At 35.0% G+C, this 19,042-nt stretch overlaps 1 protein-coding gene across 1 annotated transcript in view; it reads right to left on the minus strand.

Moving 5' to 3' along the window:
• The window catches only part of LOC148942182 (guanylate cyclase 32E-like), a 183,862-nt gene that overhangs the window by 5,247 nt on the left and 159,573 nt on the right, over positions 1–19,042 (minus strand). The window contains exons 11-12 of the mRNA XM_089103247.1: positions 18,411–18,675; positions 10,194–10,437 (exon numbers count right to left, since the gene is read on the minus strand). Of these exons, the coding sequence (XP_088959373.1) occupies positions 10,194–10,437; positions 18,411–18,675 (509 nt within the window). The remainder of the gene's footprint in view (positions 1–10,193; positions 10,438–18,410; positions 18,676–19,042) is intronic.

A 19,042-nucleotide genomic window follows, 5' to 3' on the forward strand; every position in this document is an offset into this window, starting at 1 on the left:
TTATGCGAGAATATCACAAGATAGCAATTTTCCGGAAAAAATATGGAGCCATTTTCGAGAATAAATATATATATATATATATATATATATATATATATATATATATATATATATATATGTGTGTGTGTGTGTGAATATGTATAATGGTTTGCGAAGTGGGTATCACCCCCAGTCAATTTTCATCAATAAAAAATTTAGATTTTTAGTCCTTAAACTGCGTAGGCAGTTTAAACTGCGTATGCAGTTTAAGGTAGACTCCAGTAGATGTTGGTAGACTCCAGGATGAGAATTTGAGAGACACTTTCCAGGAACAGTTGAATACTAAACTAGAGTGTTTAAAATTTGACAATGTAGAAGATGGATGGATTAATAAAAAAAAAAAAAAAAGTTATGAAGTTGCTGCTAGTGTCTTAGGGAGGAACGTTAGGACTGTAGCTAGGAATATTAGTGAAAAAGCTTTATGTTTAATAGAGAGGAGAAGGGGCTTTTACAAGAATTATTTGAGTGATAGATCATGTGAAAGCAAGAGCAATGTAAAGAAAGTGGAGAAAGCATTACAATGTGAACTAAGAAGGTGTGAAGTGGAGGCCATGGATAAAATTCCTGAGGATCTGGAAGATGCAGCTAGACTGCATAACGGTAAAATAATGTACTGGCATGTTAATTAATTGAGAGGGAATAGTCAATCCAGACTTGTTCCAGTTTAAGATAGGAACGGGGCCACAATTAGTGATAAAGAAGAGTTAAAGAGAGATGGGCAGAATATTTTGAGAAGGTGCTAAACCGAGATAGAGTTGCAGGAAAAGATATAGAGGAAAATGAAAAAATTTGTGGTACCTGGGATGTGAAGGAAGATTTATTTTGTGAGGAAGAATTAGTGACAGTACTAAAAAGATAAAAAAAAAATAAGGTTCCAGGTGCTGAAACTGCGGTAAATGAGTTTCTTAAATATTATGGCTCTGAGGTTAAAAATAAGTTACCAAAAATTATGCATATGATTTTTGAAAATGGGGAAATACCTAGCAATTTCAGGAACGCCCCAATTAAAGCACTGTATAAGAAGGTGAAAAGAGTAAGTGTGAGAATTATCGAGGCATTAGCCTGGTCTCTGTAGGTAGCAAATTATTTAGTAATATGATACTTTTTAGACTGAGAGATGCTGTAGACAAAGTAATAAGAGAAGAACAGCGCGGTTTTAGAAAAGGGTAGAGGATATGTCGACCAAATTTTCACTCTTAGGTTAAATTGAGAAGTGCCTGATTTATCAAACACCTTTGGTCCTCAGTTTTGTAGATTATGAACAAGCGTTCGATGCTATTGATATAAGAGCTTTAACGAAGGTCTTATCCTTGTATGTTATGCCAGACCAATACATTAAAGGGATTAGTGCTGTGTACGAGAATAAAATTGCTGCGATTAAGGAAGGAAATGAGGTTAGAAGCTAGTTTTATATTAAATCAGGAGTTAATCAGAAGGTTGTGTTCTATCCCCCTTTATGTGGATCACTTTGATAGACTTTGTCTAAAGGAATCAAATGAGGGGGAAAAACTTCCCTGGAATATGCTGATGATTTGAGCATTCTAGATGAAAGTATGAGCAAAATGAATGAGCTTTTAGAGGTTTTGCGAGTTCAAGGGGCTAGAATAGGTTTAAAAATTAATGTTAAGAACACTAAGTCGCTAAAGCTAGGAATAAGTGAAGATGAAAAGTTTACGTTAAGTAACGAAAAGAGTGATCAGGTGGACAGCTTCACTTACCTAGGTAGTATTATTAGTAAAGACGGTCGGTGCCGTGAAGATGTTAATAGTAAAATAGTCAATGCCCAGGGTGTTTTTTCACAGTTGAAAAAAGTTTGGAAGAATGGGAAGATAAGTGTGCAAACAGAGATTAGAATATTGGAAGCTACAATGATGACAGTGGTCAAATATGATTCTGAAGTACAGTGGCGGGTCCAGGGGGGCGAGGGGGCGCGCGCCCCCTTAAAATAGTCTAAAGTAGTGTAATTTACTTAATTAACGCAAGTTTGCGTTAATTAAACTTGCTCCTAACGCACGTTTATCGGATCAAGCTATTTTGCACCCCCCCCCCGTAGCTGTGTTGGCCTAAGGCGGCTTGGTGCTGCGGTGACTTGTTATTAGTAGTAGTAGTAGTAGTCCACTGCGTCTCCATTCACCTTTTTCATGCGAAGCTGGTCATATTAAAATGAAACTCATGACCAATCTTTTCACTCTTAATACAGCTAGAGTGTCTCCAGCAATACTCTGTTTTGATGTAACTTTATTTGCTGCCCATTTCGACTGTTAATGGGTAACTTCTCTTGAAATAGGCAAATGAAGACCTAGACTACGGTGCTACACAAAAAAGGTGCTAAGTCACAAGAGTTAGGTAGCCCATGGTGCAATCGAATCTTAGTGATTTGCAGTTGACATGCATCCCCAATCACGATGGTCCTGTTTTGCGTCAATTTTGCATTTGAAGATAACTAAAGCCCACGTTTCTCTTGCGTATTAATAAATGTGTTTTCCCAATAACAAATTGCTGAGAAATTTATACCCTAAGAACTATGAAAGTGATTTTCGTATTTCATCGAAAGCTTTTTACAAAATAAAGCCCCTCTCTAGGAAATAACATATTCTGAGCATTCAACAAAGAATAGATAAATCTTTCATTGCTTTCACGGAAATATCAATGAAGCTTGAAAGGAAATATCACACCGCTAGAAAACCAGGCAAAAGGACAAGCTTTCGAATGCATATTTCCAAGTTTCCTAAATAATCCGATGAAGAACATGGAGCATTAGAAACCTATCACACAGTTTCCAAACTGGAGATGCTTTACAATCACAAATGAACCTTGTGGAAACAGGAATCTGGTAATGGAATAATGAAAACTATAAAAACTAAATGGATAGCAAGAGCCGTGCTTTAAGTTTCAAAAACCAAACCAAATTTTTTATAAAGGCCCAGAAGGAATCTTGCTTCTAAAAGCATTAGAGTGCCAGGGAGCCTTATTCAAGGTTTTGAATAAAGAATAATCTAAAAGCATCACAGTGCCAGGAGCTTGTCAAGTGGGCACAAGCCTGCAAAATTTTCAAGGGGGAAGATGCTGAAGGTCAAGAACAGTTCTCTTTTCGTCATATACATGGGGCAAAGCAATGGGCTTATGTCGGTGTCAATGCAATTTTACATGATTTCATTTTGGTAATAATATATATGATTAAATGTTATCAGATTTTAGATTATATATATTTCATTTATCTTCAGGAGTTAGTAAACAGGCTTCTAAGATTCTCTTACCATGTGGCTAAACTAACGAATATTTAATTGTTTGAAGAATAAAAGGTTATTGCTATATAACACATTGAATTAAATAAAACTGCTAAATCTTTAGCATTATGAAGAAGAATAATCACTTTCCTAAAGTATGTTAAAAGAAATATGAAGTTTTTACTGATATACTTTAGTTGCGTCAATTTTTGTTGTCATGTCCACCAACAAAACAAACGTGACCATTATTTTTTTCAGTGGGACAACGTTTCAACTTAGTTTCCCTCTCATGTCTTCTAAAGACGAGGGTCTTCTAAATTATGGGTTTTATGTTCCATTTACAAATATGCTTGATACAGACAACATGAAGGACGATTTTTTTATAAGGTCCAGAGGTGAAGTTGTGTATTTAAAATATGTATGGAGTGTCTTTACTTACTTACTTACTACTTACTTATGTCCCATCCGTCCTTGAAGGTCGTTTGGGGCCTCTTCTTTAACCAGTTCATTGATGTGCCTCCTGTAGGTGCTTCTGTTGTCGGCCAGGCGGCAGAGTTGTGGCAGGTTGTAAGGTGAGAAGTTTTCTTTCCATCTCTTCGCAGGGCGACCTCTGGGTCGAGAACCGTGTACTCGTCCATCGAAGGCTATCTTCGGGAGACGAGTGCTAGCCATGCGTTTGGTATGTCCAAGCCATTTGAGTTGTTGTAGTTTTATTTTGTCCAGTATTATAAATTTGACTTTCAGATTATGGAGAAGCTTGGAGTTGGAGATTCTGTCATGGAAGGTGATACCAGCGATGCGTCGTAGGGATTTGGTTTCAAAGGCAGCTAGGCGGCGTTGATCGTCTGTTTTCAGCGTCCAGCATTCACAGGCATAGATGGCGATCGGAATAATGAGGGAGTAGAAGAGTCTCGTTTTGAGAGTTGTTGTTAAGTTCTTATTCCTCCAGATGGGCATCAGAGCTTTAAAACTGGAGTTTGCAAGTGTCAGGCGTCTCTTGATGTCTTTGAGTTGGTTGTTATCATAAGTAAGTAAGCTCCCAAGGTAGGCAAAGCCTTCCACCCAACTCAATGGTACCTTCACCAAGCTGAAGGCTGAGATTTACCTGTGAATCGAATTTGCGTGAACATCGCATGGCTTTCGTTTTTGAGGTGTTGATTGCCATCCCGAAGAGGTTGGTGGACGAGTGAACGCTGTTAGCCTGAGATTGTAGATCTTGAAGGGACTCGGCTATTAGGACTATGTCATCAGCATATGCCAGTTTGTCTATCACCACTCCTCCGACAAGGGCGCCGGGGGGTTATCTGTGAGTGAAAGGGCTGCAGTTAGGAAGAGATTGAACAGCTCCAGTGATATTAGGCAACCTTGAAGTACTCCGGTAGAGGTTTTGAAGCTCTCGGTAAGCCCTTCTCCAGTGATGACGCGGCTACTGAACTTCTTATACATGTCTTTGATCAGCGAGATCAGGTTGGATGGGATGCCAAAGTGAAGAAGGATGTGCCATAGACCTTCTCTCCATATCCGATCGAAAGCTTGTTTAGAGTCTATGAAAAGGTGATAGATGCTGCGGCCAAGATCACTATACTTTTCCATAATCTGCCGAACAGTGAATATCTGATCAATTGTTGATTTATTAGGTCGGAAGCCGGCTTGGTATTCCGGGATGATCAGTGAAAAAATGGCTTGTATACGCCCAAGCATGACTCTGGTAAGGATTTTTGCCGCGTGACTGGTAAGACTTATTGGGCGGTAGTTGTCGCAGACAGCTTTAGAGCCTTTCTTTTGCAGGGGGATTATCGTGGCTTCGCACCAGGGTGAGGGGAAGTGACATTTTTCCTAAGCAGCTGTGGTAATTTTTTGGTAAAGGTCAAGGAGTGGTTTGCAGTTTACTTTTAGTAGTTCGGGCTGGAATCCATCGGGGCCGGCAGCTTTGTTTGTTCTAAAGTCTCTGATAGCTGCTTCTATTTCAGAGTGAAGAGGGGGAGGACTTGGATCTGTAGAGGTTATAGGGAAAGTGTTGAAAATTGTTGGGTCTGGGTGGATGTCCAGATTCAGTTTATTTTTAAAATGGTTTTTCCATCGAGAGCGGATTCCGTCTGTGGATTGTATTTGGTTTTCATGTTCGTCGAGAAGGGAGAACGCTTTGATGTCCTTCTTTTTGGCCAATTCCCGCACTCTTCTATACATGTAGTGAGGGTCTCCTTTCTTGAAGGCCTATTCACATTGATTACACGTTTCTTTAATAAAAGCACGATGAGCACGTCTGATGGATTTCTCAACAGCTCGTTTGAGTTGCTTGTACCGGTCCCTGCTTTCTCTATCTTGCTTGTTCGTGAGTTGGCGCTTTTCGTCGCAGAGTGAAATGATCTCGTCTGTTATCCATGGTTTCTGAATGTTTTTTTGGGTACCCAGTGTGGAATGAGCGACATCACATATGATATTTTTGCTGCTAGTCACCAGGTTGTCAATATCTTCCTTAGACAGGATAGGTGGAGATCTCGACGTGAGCTCCAAAATTTTTCGGATAGAATGGTGATATAGGTCATACGTGTGTTTTCGTCTTTCAGTAGATCTACTCGAAACTTGGGGGTTTTCTGAGATAACTTTCATGCTGTTTTAAGTCTTGTTTTGAACCTAGACATGGCAAGCGAGTGGTCGCTGTCAAAGTCGCCACCAGCTAGCGTGACTGTGTTTAGGACAGACGTTTTCCAACGTCTAGACACAAGGATGGAGTCTATTAAGTTTTTAATTTTTCCATCCGGTGAGGTACAGGATGTCTTACGGCGAGGTCTGTGCTTGAACAGTGTGTTTGTAATGACTAAATCGCTGTCTCTGCAGAATTCGATAAGGCGTTCTCCTCTTCTGTTCATTTTTCCATGTCCATATTTGCCCATTACATCTTCGTGTCCTGTGTGGTTGTTTCCGACGATGGCGTTGAAGTCACCAATGACAAAGATTATGTCCTTTTTAGGGACAGAATCAACCAGACTTTGAAGCTGGAGATAGAAGTTTTCAGACTCTTCGTCGTCTCTGCTGGAATCCGGAGCGCATACTTGGATAATTGTGAAGTTGGTGGGTGAACCTTTCAGGCGGATCACGATGATCCGTTCCGTGAGGGGGGTTACGGAGATTAAGGATTTTCTGGCTTTAGTAGACAGTAAGAAACCTACACCTTGTCGAGGTTTCTTATCATTACGTCCCGAAAGTAGAAGGGTAACATCTCCATGTTTCTCTTCACCAGTGACTTGAAGATGGGTTTCGGCGAGACCGATAACGTCCCAGCTGTACCGTTTTATCTCTCTTAGGAGTAGGTCTATTTTTCTTGTTTAGCGAGGGTTCTAGTGTTGAGGGTACCTATTGACATAGTTATTTTTGGAGAAACAATAGCCTCCAGGGTTGGAGTTGTCAACGTAGATATATTCGGGCGATTCACGGTTGTCGAGTCGTCGGCTGCCCCGGACGCGGTATCTCTTAACGCATTATCGTCGGTTACCCCGGACGCGGTAGCACTGGTTCTCATATTTGATCTCTTATTCGTATTTATATTCATCATTCAAGTATAAGAAGGGGTTTCTTGGCTGGATCTGGGGTAGCGGTAAGCCACTCCTCTATGTCCATAGCAGGGGCTGTCTGTATCTATTGATGATAGTGTATCCTTTTGGTATCCTTCCTCACCAGCAATTTAACCCATTGCTAGGGGAAGATTTGTGACTGACGGGACGTATCCATACGCCGATGGGCCCTGCCCAGTGCACATTAGAGGGGTCATCCTCCTCCTCCGTCTGAATTTAAGGCCCCCAGAAGAGGGTACTCCAGCAATGTTTCAAGACCCCCAGAGACTAGGTCCCCCTTGGTCCCCGCCTCACTACCCATGAGGTACCCTACATATCAGCAGGGCGTTCCCCTATCTACCACCTGGGGACGCGCTGAGTGGCCTGGGGCAAGCCCCACTGAGAACTCTGAAGTTCTCAGTAGTTCTCAGGCTCGTAGCTTTCGGATGGGTAGCAACTTAATGAATTTTATACTTTTGGAAGCAACAGAAAAAGCCATTTCTTTTGACGTTTTTAATGTTATCAATTTTTTTCAGTTTCGGTTACTATTAGGCCGAGTCACTTCTTACATACAGTCCGTTATCACAAACTGTGGTAAGAAACTGGGAGAGCCAAATAGCCTTAAAATCTAAACCTAACTGAATACAAACTGAATCTAATTTTCCTCCGTGCATTGTTCCTAAAACTGCGAGACCAATCAACTATCTAGCCATAAAACAGCACGGAACTCTCAATAACAAACAAACGGGATATCAATAAAAATGGTCCCAAAGAATGAAGTAACTGATACATACACAACTATAGTTCATTGAAAGCTTACTGAAAAGTGACTTTAACTACTATGAATTATTATTAGGTTTCCATTAAGATACTTTTTTCCCTCAAAATGATTGCTATAGTTAGATAAAGCACATTTCAACTCTATATCTGCTATGTACTTTGGTATATCTTAGATAAAGCGGATTGAAAAAAGTAGTTAGTCACTCTAGTTTACTGGTTTTTTTTTAAATTACTTTTCAATATCTAATAATATAAAAAAAGCTCATTACGCTAAAGTATAACTTATTGAGATTCCGATCAATATCAGAGTCTGTCAGACCAACCCTCATTACATTTGAGAAGTGATTGGTTTCTTATTAAGTTTCTTTTCATTCTTTATGCATCATATTCAGTGTTATCTTATCAGCAATGTTTCAAAAAATTATAGTCAACTCTTAACAAGTGTCTTGGAGTCTAAGACTACAAATATAAATTTCCGAGTCAGCAGTCTTAAACTTTTCCAGAGGGGAAGTATTATAAAAATATTTTTCCTCTGGATACCAGCATCCAACTCTCCCGATCCCTAACATCAGTGTAAAAAAAAGTCATACCAAACAAGTTTTCTGAGAGTTGACCGGGCAATTCTTTTTACTAGGGAATAATCGCCCACCCTTCCTATTCAGTGCACGTAAGCATATGAATAAAATATTTTATGAGGCACTCAAAATATTTCCTCAATAAGAGGGGAGGTGTAACCCCGCACCACCAAATTCCAACCGTAGACCAAATATGTTCCACAGAATGTCTATCCGCAGAAACCTAGAAGACTTGGTTTTGGAAAGCACTTTTGAAGACTTAACTACCCCCTCCCATCTCAGGGAAAAATCCACTGACCTGCAAAGTAAGAGTTCTAATCAAGTAAGGCCAACTACTAATTCGAACCAGTCAAACTAAGCTTAAAATACAGGTATTTGTGAAAATCGTTAGTTTCGCATGGACTTCCTATATGTTCCGGAGCAATGATGGATACGGCCATTGGAATAGGGCCAATAAATCACTAGTTTTGATTCGACTGACAATCTAACATTTTTCAATCGGAAGCATTTTGGTCCCAGTCGGGTTTGAATTGTTGTTTCGTGAAATAGAATGGCAGAAGTCATACTCTGCTGTGGCATAAACAAACTTGTTACTAAAAATTACACATAATCCCTACGATACCCTCCCCCCCAAAAAAAAAAAACTCGCATTACTACGATTGTTGTACTTAGGGAAAGTGCAAAATTCTGAAATCTGTAAATAGGAACTTCCACTATAACCTCCGCTCTATGGCACAATGGCTTGGTGGTTTTGATGATTTCGCCGTTTTTCCTAAAATTATGTAAATGTTCCAAAACTAATAACTTATTATAGGAAAATTTAAACTTAAATTTTTACATGTGTGGATGTATCATAAAAAGCTTGTTCTCGCTTAAAATAGTTTACGAAATGCTATTAATGCTACTACTGCAACTGACATTGTCAAAAGCTCTTCCATAAAACATGACCAAACCATCTTAACTTTTCTTTCACTACAGCCCTAGACAGTGAAATTCTATTTTTAGTAGAGCGTGTTGTGGAAATTATATAGTCGTTAAAGATTCCCTTAGCCAATTCTCCTGGAAAATTTCTCGCAATTCTTTTTAGCTTCTTTCCTTAACGTTTCAGAATGTGGCTTGGCCATGGTCATTAGCATGAATTTTAATTCGATAAAAAAGAAAAAAAGAGAGAAAAATACTTAAGGATTCATCCACCTAATTCTGTAATGATGACAATTGGTAAAACTTATTATTCTGCCAATGACAATATTCTGAAGTGATTTCAGCAATTCAATTTACTTTCCATATACAAAAGAACAATATTTCATGATATTGGATGATTTTCTTAATACCTCTGCTGGTTAAAATTTCGTCTTTCTTGCTTAAGAATGAATAAAACCGCTAAAAAGTCAAATTCCACGAAAGATGTAGAATAATTACGATGATTAATGTAAAATTGAGAGGAGGTGGAGAGACCTCCGCCTCTGAGAATGTGACTATGCTAGAGAAACAAAATAATAGGCATTAAATTGACACAAGAATACAACTCTCTTCTTAGGGAAGCACATCCTGGATTTAGTAAAGGGGCTGCTGTTTCTCAGCAGACCGAACGGAATAGAGTAGATTATTCCCTAAGAAATCCTCAGAGCTCTTTATCGGTTAAGGGGGAAAATTATCATCCAGAGAATTGTGAATAAAAAAATATGATATAAAAATTAGCGTGCAAATGAGATCTTAGACATCTTTCTATTATGTTTCATCCAACGAAATCCAAAGAAAGGGGAATTAAAAAATATATTGTTTCTTAATATCTTGGAAAGTGGATGTGATAGGGCAAAACGGTTTTCAGATTTGTACTTAGCATGAAAAAGGGTATTACAAAAAGTAATCGTAAGTCAGATTATCTATAGCTTGTTACAGACGTTGGAAGTTGGAATATAGAAGTCTTATAGTCTATAGAAGTTGGAATCTTTACAAATAAGTGAATAGGTTTTTTCACGAGGTTAAAATTTTACCACACTTTTCATGAACAAAAAATATACCAGAGTGGATCCCAATCCTGAGTCTAAGTGGCTCTCCAGGTTTGTGCCGGATTGAGAAATTTTTTATTTCCTCCAGTATATGAAGCGCCATCCCAGCAATTTGGCCAGCATGCTGATCCCCATTTCGAATTGGAAGTCCTGATACGACCATGTATGCATCTCCAATTGTTTCAACTTTGTACACATCATAATGGCCAATGATACTGTCCAGCTTCGTGTATAAGTCGTTTAGCATATCAACTACCTGGATTAAAAAAAAAAACTGGATCAATATACATACAAATTAGCATTAAAAAAAACACATTCACACAACTATGAAAATATATTGCTGATAATAGTAACAAGCAGAGTCAATTGTAATACTTTATTGCATGGCAGATTTAAGTTTCGTAGGGCTATTTTTGAATGTATAAAAGCACACACTCCAAAAAAACAAAATGTTAGACAATGTATTTCTGACGATTTCAGAAGAGTTTCATACTGTACTGAACTGAGTTCAGTACAGTATTTCATACACCCTTTTGATTCTGTCCTGAGTTTATACAACCTTGTAGATTACTGCGACCCCAGTGACTTTTAACTTATCCTTAGCAAAGCCAAAAAATACTGGTACACAATCAAAAGGGCTAGAGGCTGGTAGCATGGGGCACATACTACATTCTAGCTCTAACCAGGGCCAGCTACAACAGCACGAGAGAGCTTAAACCTCACTATTTGTGAAACTAAGGCCAACTTGTTGCATTTAATTTTGTAATGTAGAGTTACAAAATATTTGGTCTGGTCTGTAACCGAAAAAATATACATTCTCTAACAAACAGTTCGTGGTACCGAGCTATAGCCCGAGTAAAGAGCAACGCGGCTCACAACCAAAACTCCAACAAAGGTAATTTGATATCAATAGATACATCAAAAGGATTAGCTTATTATGCTGATTCCAAATATACTACGAGCCTGAGAAAATTTGACTGATTTAAAAAAAAGGGGGGGACTCCCCCGAAAAGTCAAGGATATAAAGTTTGGCTTTTTGCCATAATTCTTTAAAATCAACTCCTGAAACACAAGGGCCGTTTAATTAGAAAAATAAGAACCTTTTTTTCAGAAGTACTATAAATACTTCAAAGTGAACAGAAAGGTATTAAGGAGAAAGCATCCCCCTAATAAACATAATAATTTCAGCTATTTTTAAATTTTTGATGCACACTACTTTACTTTGGCACTGTGTCTTTCGCTACTTAAAAACAGTACTAGAATTTTCAACTTCAATACGGGTAATCCTTCACTTGATATTGTCGGACCATCGGGTTAAAAAAAATCACCCATGGATTAAAGAAACAAATAGACATGCATTCATGATCATCTTTTCCTGAAAAAAAATGCAAAATTTAGTATTTTGGCAGTTGGGCTTAAAACCTCAGCAATAGTGTTCTCCAATACACCTGGTTCGATTGATTAATTTTCATGATGATTACTCTCTACTTCGAAGGTGTAGGCTATTCCCCGTTTTTCGAAAATCATGCAAATTTTCTCGGGCTTGTAACTTCTGAGGGTAACTTATGCGAGATGGAATTTTCAATGAAAATCAGCCTGGACAGCGAGAATCAAAACGTGTCAAATTTGAAAATGTCCTCCGGAAAAAATAAAACAACCAAAAGTTCCACATTCTGTAAATAGGAGCTAAAAACCTCTACAACCTCTTGGTTCTCCGATACCCTGACTTTGAGGATGTAATTTCCCTCAATTGCCCGTTTGGAGGTGTTTCCCCCCTCTTATTAAAAAATCAGGCAAATTTTATCACGCTCGAAGCTTTTGATGGGCACCTGTAAACTCGTTGAATTTATTATATTTGGAATCCCAATAAAAAGCCGATCCTTCATATATGTAGTGTCATCAAAACTCCTCCCTTAGAGTTTCAGTTACTACTAGCCCTGACATTTCCTTACTTACAGTTCATTACAACGAACCGTTTGATAGGATCGGTTTTGTCTTTCCCGGAATTGAAAAAAATGTCAACCTTGAATTCATTTTTGAAGGAAACGGAAAGCTTATCTTTCCGAAGAATTTTTTCGTGATCTGCTAAATCTAATGATATACGACAACATTATGAAATTTTATGAGGTTGGCTGAAGAGTGGGGGATGAGTTTAAAATTGTATTTTTGCCAATTTTCTTCTTTTGTCAAGAATGTGATTAATAAGCTCAGTAGGGTAGTCATTATAGAATAAAATGTTTCTTGTGTAATTTAGCTCAGAGACAACATGATTGTCCGAATAAACTTTTAAAAATCTATCAGCTAGAGAAATTACCCCGCCTCTTTTCAGAGAAAGGGAGTGGTTCGAAGAGAAATGCAAATATCGATCGCTATTCGATTTCTTAAATGAAGTATATTTTTTTGGAAGTTCGAAGGCCACACCCAACATTTTGCTGATTTTGTTTGTTTATAGTATTTATATGACTTATTTCTCATTAACGATTCAGAATCCCAAATAATGCCAATTTGAAGACATAAATACAAAAATGGGCAAATTTTTGTAAGTAGCCTTGGGCAATTTCCCGGCGTTGGGAGGGGGTGGGACGCTACTGACTGGAAGCAACTCTAGAAACTAACAAGTTTTCTGAATGTACCTAATACAAACTAATCATGAAACGGATATTCACTATAAACAAAAAAATGCGAAGATATTCACTAATATTGAATATTATTAAAGCGCTTTTTTTTCCTTTTTTTGGCAAAAATTTTGATGAGACGAATATTTTGCCCTCGGCCTGTTCATGGCTTTCGGTGGCTTCATACATAAATATCATTGTAAAAAAAATCCTTGCGTAAAGCAACCGCCGAAAAAAATCCAGATATATATATATATATATATATATATATATATATATATATATATATATATATATATATATATATATATATATATATATATATATATATATATATATATATATATATATATATATATATATATATATATATATATATATATAGTTGGAAATATCTTGATCAGAATATTAAAAATATTAGTGATATTTCTTCGTTTAAGAGTGCACTACAAAGAAATGTTTTTAAGTAAGTATGAATTTTAATTTTTCTCTTGTATGTATATATATATATATATATATATATATATATATATATATATATATATATATATATATATATATATATATATATATATATATATATATATATATATATATATATATATATATATATATATATATATATATATATATATATATATATATATATATATAGTTGGAAATATCTTGATCAGAATATTAAAAATATTAGTGATATTTCTTCTCGTTTAAGAGTGCAATTAAAGAAATGTTTTTAAGTAAGTATGAATTTTAATTTTTTCTTTTGTATACATATATATATATATATATATATATATATATATATATATATATATATATATATATATATATATATATATATATATATATATATATATATATATATATATATATATATATATATATATATATATATATATATATATATATATATATATATATATATATATATATATATATATATATATATATATATATATATATATATATATATATATATATATATATATATATATATATATATATATATATATATATATATATATATATATATATATATATATATATATATATATATATATATATATATATATATATATATATATATATATATTTATATATATATATATATATTTATATATGCACTCTCTTTAAACGAGCGTTAGTTATGTATAAATTTTTCTTGAAAATACGTCCATATTGTTTTTTAAATTACTACCCTGGGATTTTCTTGCCTGAAAAGACGATCTAGACAGGTCGTGAGTTTGAGGAAATTCGGTTAGAGCATTTTTTCCGAAAAAAATGCATGTGAATGGAGTCTATTTATGAGCATATTTCAAGAGCATACATTACAACGTTTTCCCCCCAAGAGTGGTCGTATCGTTTTAGCATCTATGACACATGCAATATTTCAAAAGATGACAAATGACTCTTAACAGCTAAAGAAAAAAAGCCTTGAACAAGGAACAGCAAAAATCATGTTGAACTACAAAGAAAAACGTTACGCAACGAAATTTGCTGTTCGAAGCCAGAGCAAAATTATAATAGAATGAAGGAACGTGTTTGTTTAGCGGGCTTGAGCGGTTAGAAGACAAAGCAAAATTATAATGAAATGGAGGAATGTGTTAGTTTAGCGTGTGTGAGTCTATCATTGATAAACAGGGAGGAGGAATTGAAATTTAGTATAAATGACTCTGAACGAGAACATTCCTGGTTGTTGCTGAACTATACAACAACGTAATTAAATCAAAATATTAGTATCTTAATATATATATAAAAAAAAAAATATATATATAAAAAAATATTAGTACGCAATGAAAGTATTTTTCAGTATCTATGATGTCATGCGAAATTACACATTATCTTGAATGAATCTGGACAGTTAAAGTAAAAGACATGGGAAAAAGTCGGAGGTAATGATTGAGGAAAATGAAGCACAAACGAGGTCTGTGGCTAGAAGACATGTGACAATCGTCATCGCAACGAATGCATCGAATCGTAAATGAAATATGTGGTTAGAAGAGAAACAACAGTGAGAATCACAAAGAAGCCCAAAAGAAAACAAATCTTATAAAATGGATGATTCTATGATGCATTAACAGGAAGGAGAAATTGAATTCACGGCAGAATTTCTTAACGCAATTGAAATTGTCGATTTGATCTCCTGACATAATATATAATATATATATATATATATATATATATATATATATATATATATATATATATATATATATATATATATATATATATATATATATATATATATATATATATATATATATATATATATATATATATATATATATATATATATATATATATATATATATATATATATATATATATATATATATATATATATATATATATATATATATATATATATATATATATATATTAATATATGTATATTAATTAATATTATATATATCTAAACGAGCAACTGTGTATTTATTTATATACATATGTATAATGCATGCAAATTTTTCTTCTTGAAAACGATTTTGAATGAATCCAAATGTCAAAGTATTAGGCATGGAGAAGTATAAGGCACTACATATATGGCATATAAAAGACATATAATTTTAACAATGCGATGTTTCGTTGTCAGTTGTCAATGTTTCCTTCCACACAGAAATTATATGTTCGTCGTTCATTTTCACGTGGTAGCAGAACTTTTAAGTTACGTTGTCTTTTAACACGAAAAACTGCCATGTACAATATACCATGATTAAAAATAGGTATACGAAGGTCGACACCAACAAATTTGAAAGTTCGACGTTGCGATTTATATATTGTCATTGCAAATGCCGGTCTAAGTAGAAAATGATGTCGATAGTAATTTTTTTGTGGTTTCTAATGATCTGCCCTCTGCTATTGCTAAGGCTCAGCTTCTGCTCAACCATGTGCGTGATTGGTGTGAGTAGAACGGGATGCTGTTTAATAGCTCTAAGAGTAGCATAATTCATTTTCAAACCCCATACCACATGTCTGAACCTTCCCCAACAATCTTTGTTTTTTATGGTAATGATATAATTCCCCAGTATATAATTCTTGTGTTAGACTTCTTGGTGTGCATGTTGATTGTTTTCTTTCTTTCAAAACTCATATTTCCTATACATATTCTATAATTTCTCGTCAAGTGTCTATGCTTTATCGCGCCAATTAATTTCTTCCTCCCGGAGTACTGATTTATCTTTATTATGCATGTTTCCGTTCTTATATTTTATAGTGATAAACTCTACGGGACATTACTAACTATTTTCCACTTTAGCAAATATTAACAACACTGATTATAGCAATGAAGCCGACTTTTTGCCCATCCCTGCTCTTGTTATAATTGATCTTAACAGTCATGATGATGAAGATTCCTTAGATGCGATTATAAAGAAGAAAAACCTAAAACTAGCTCATGGAGCCTTCAATTTCTTGCTTCCTCCAAACATCTTATCCTACTTTGATCTAGCATAAACACGTAAGTGCCAGACTTTGCTTCGGAGCTCTGTTCACCAATTTATAGAGCAATTGCTCTTTGGAACTCTATTCCCAGTGAACTTTCTCTTATCAAAAACTCTTCTTCCCTTTGCAGAAAAATATTCTCCAAGGCTTGAAGTAATTTCGTTTTTTTTCTTTATTTCTTTATTTATTTTGCTTCATCTATTTTTTCCGCTTTACTTTATATAGTTTTTTTTCTTTTATCCTTTCTCATTATGTTGAATTAGATTCGAACCCAGTTGTTTAATAACAATATTAATGGTTTGGAATTTTATAAAATTACGGGACATTTTCAGTTTAGATAAAATTAAGTCAAAGGTTATTGACTAGCAGTATTTTGTTTTTTGTTTTTGTTTTTTTTTTGTTGATTTTTCTCGCATTGTGTTTATATTTTTGAGATATGGTTGTATTTTTTTCCTTCCCTGATTTGTTTTGTGTGGATTTTGTGATTAATACTAGGTCCTCTACAAGCTATGCTTCTTGGGACCTCTAGCGCTTAAGTGTATTTATGTATTTATTGTATTATTTAATAAATTGAATTGAATAATACATCCAAGTTGACCTTTACTGACCTTTTTTGACCTTAGTTGACTTTTTTTTAGCATAAATCCAGAAACGTGAACTTGTTTTCCTCATTTCCCCCCAGTAATTCTATTTGCCTTAATTATATTGTTACATAATTCAGCGACAATAGGACGGGTTCCATTACACATCCCTTCGCAAATATCTAAGTTATGCAAAAGCAAAACTGTTGTATTTTCTTTATTTTAAGTCATGGGATGGCTAATCTGCAGTATCAATTGAATTGAGGAATTCTGTAGTGGATTCAATACCTCCTTTCTGTTTATCTTTTACAGAATTATAATTTTTATAAGATTTGCCCAGGTCACTTATCTTCTAAACGCAGGTTTATTTGTCTATTATTATCATTTAGAATCCGCCGTGGTGCTTGTTGTCGTATTTTTTCTAGCCGCAGGTCTTGTTCCGCTTCATTTTCAGGCATCAACACTTCATACATTTGCCCATTTCTTTTGCTTTTGATGTTTGGATTCATTTATGATCATATATAATTTCACATGACGTCATTGATACCAAAAACAATCTTTCCCAGCTTTATCCAAGTTGTTATATTTTGGCTTTAATTGCGTTGTTAAATAATTCAGTAGCAGCTAGAAATGTCCCAATGCCTATGCCCTCTGAAATAGATAAAATACGCATTTGAAATTATGCCCTTACATCAAAACTCTTTTAACCACAAAACAAATGCTCTGGTACACTTGAGGCTCTGGTTCCGGATAAAAGAAAGAAAGAAAATAATTCAGTTTTTTACTCTGGAAAGTCTATTTCGTTTGTTGCTTTGAGCTGATAATTATTCTAATTTCCTTTTAGAAAAGGAAATGGTGTAGAGTTTCTGAACAATAGGTGAGGTGAAAATAGGTTTGATTCTTGAAGAGATTGGGGACATTGCCTTAGACTCTACTGATTCTGCCCTTCAAAGACTATGAATCAAAGTTCTTACTACCACGTGGAAGTGTAACGATCCACTTAATGGAGATTGTCTATTATTTATATGCGGGGTAAAAATACTGAGAAGTTCAAATTTTTCATCTCTTACTAGTCGCCTGTTGCATTTTTTCGAGACTTGTAACAACTAGACCAAATTTTGACATTTTGCAAGGATTTTTATGCTATATTCTATATTCAGATTTTGGTCAATGTTTATGCCCAACTGTTGGTGGTCGAGTGGTAAGTAAGATGCAGTTTTTTCATTCCAGTCTGAACAGCCATGGGCCAGTGTAGCGTTTTTTTGGACTGAGAGGAACATTAACCATTGAGAGGAACGGACCAAGAGCATTCTTTCTCTGACGCATTCCCTTCCAGGGGCAGACTTTAGCTTTCTCTATCCTCTTTAAATACTTGAAACTTTATTTTTAATTGTTGTAAAAATATCAACAGTTGTATTTTTTACCTACCTCTTCAAAAATTTGGTGTCTAATCGAGTTTCATTTTTTGTTTTGAAGCATTATTTTTCGAGGATTGAATTGGCCACTACATATTAAGAAAAGTAAAAAATGTTCATCATAATTAGAATTTATTCGCTGTATTTTTCGAATGAAGAATATCTAAAGATAATTACCTCAAGAGGTGTACTTGAGGCTGACAGGGCGGTAAATCCAACTATATCACTAAAATAAATCGTCAAAGAATTGAAGTGTTCTGGCTCAACAAAATCACCTCTTTTTAAAGATTCTGCCACAGACTTTGGTAGCATTCTGTGAAGTAGAGCCTCTGTTTTTTTCTTTTCTTCCATAAGCTGATCCGTTCTTGCTTGTACTAAAGATTCAAGATTGTACGCATACTTTTCCATCATAGCCAGCATATTGTCAAATATGTTTGATTTCCTAATAAAAAAACAACATATTATCTTGGCAGGAGAAGCTAGAGGATAACTGCTACCAAATGATGGACCTTTCTGAAATAGTTTACGTTGTAAAACCCAAGAGATTTATCAATTTTTTTTATTTTTTTTTGAGCAAAAGCAAAAAGAAAATTTTACAGTATCTCGTACAACTATTTTTATTATTTAAAAAAAAAATGTAAGCGACGTTACAGTGTTAAGATGCGGTATATAGTCTTTACGCTAATGTTTGGTATATAATCTTTGTACTGAATTTTCAACATATTAAAAATATTAATTTTACTCTCAATATATAAGAAGCTAAAATGTTGGGTAAAGAGCAAGGGCATAGGAGGTGGCAGGGCCACCTC

Source organism: Artemia sp. Qi Xiang Cuo, chromosome 17 (genome assembly GCF_049724085.1).
Source record: "Artemia sp. Qi Xiang Cuo chromosome 17, ASM4972408v1, whole genome shotgun sequence".
NCBI lineage: Eukaryota > Metazoa > Arthropoda > Branchiopoda > Anostraca > Artemiidae > Artemia > Artemia sp. Qi Xiang Cuo.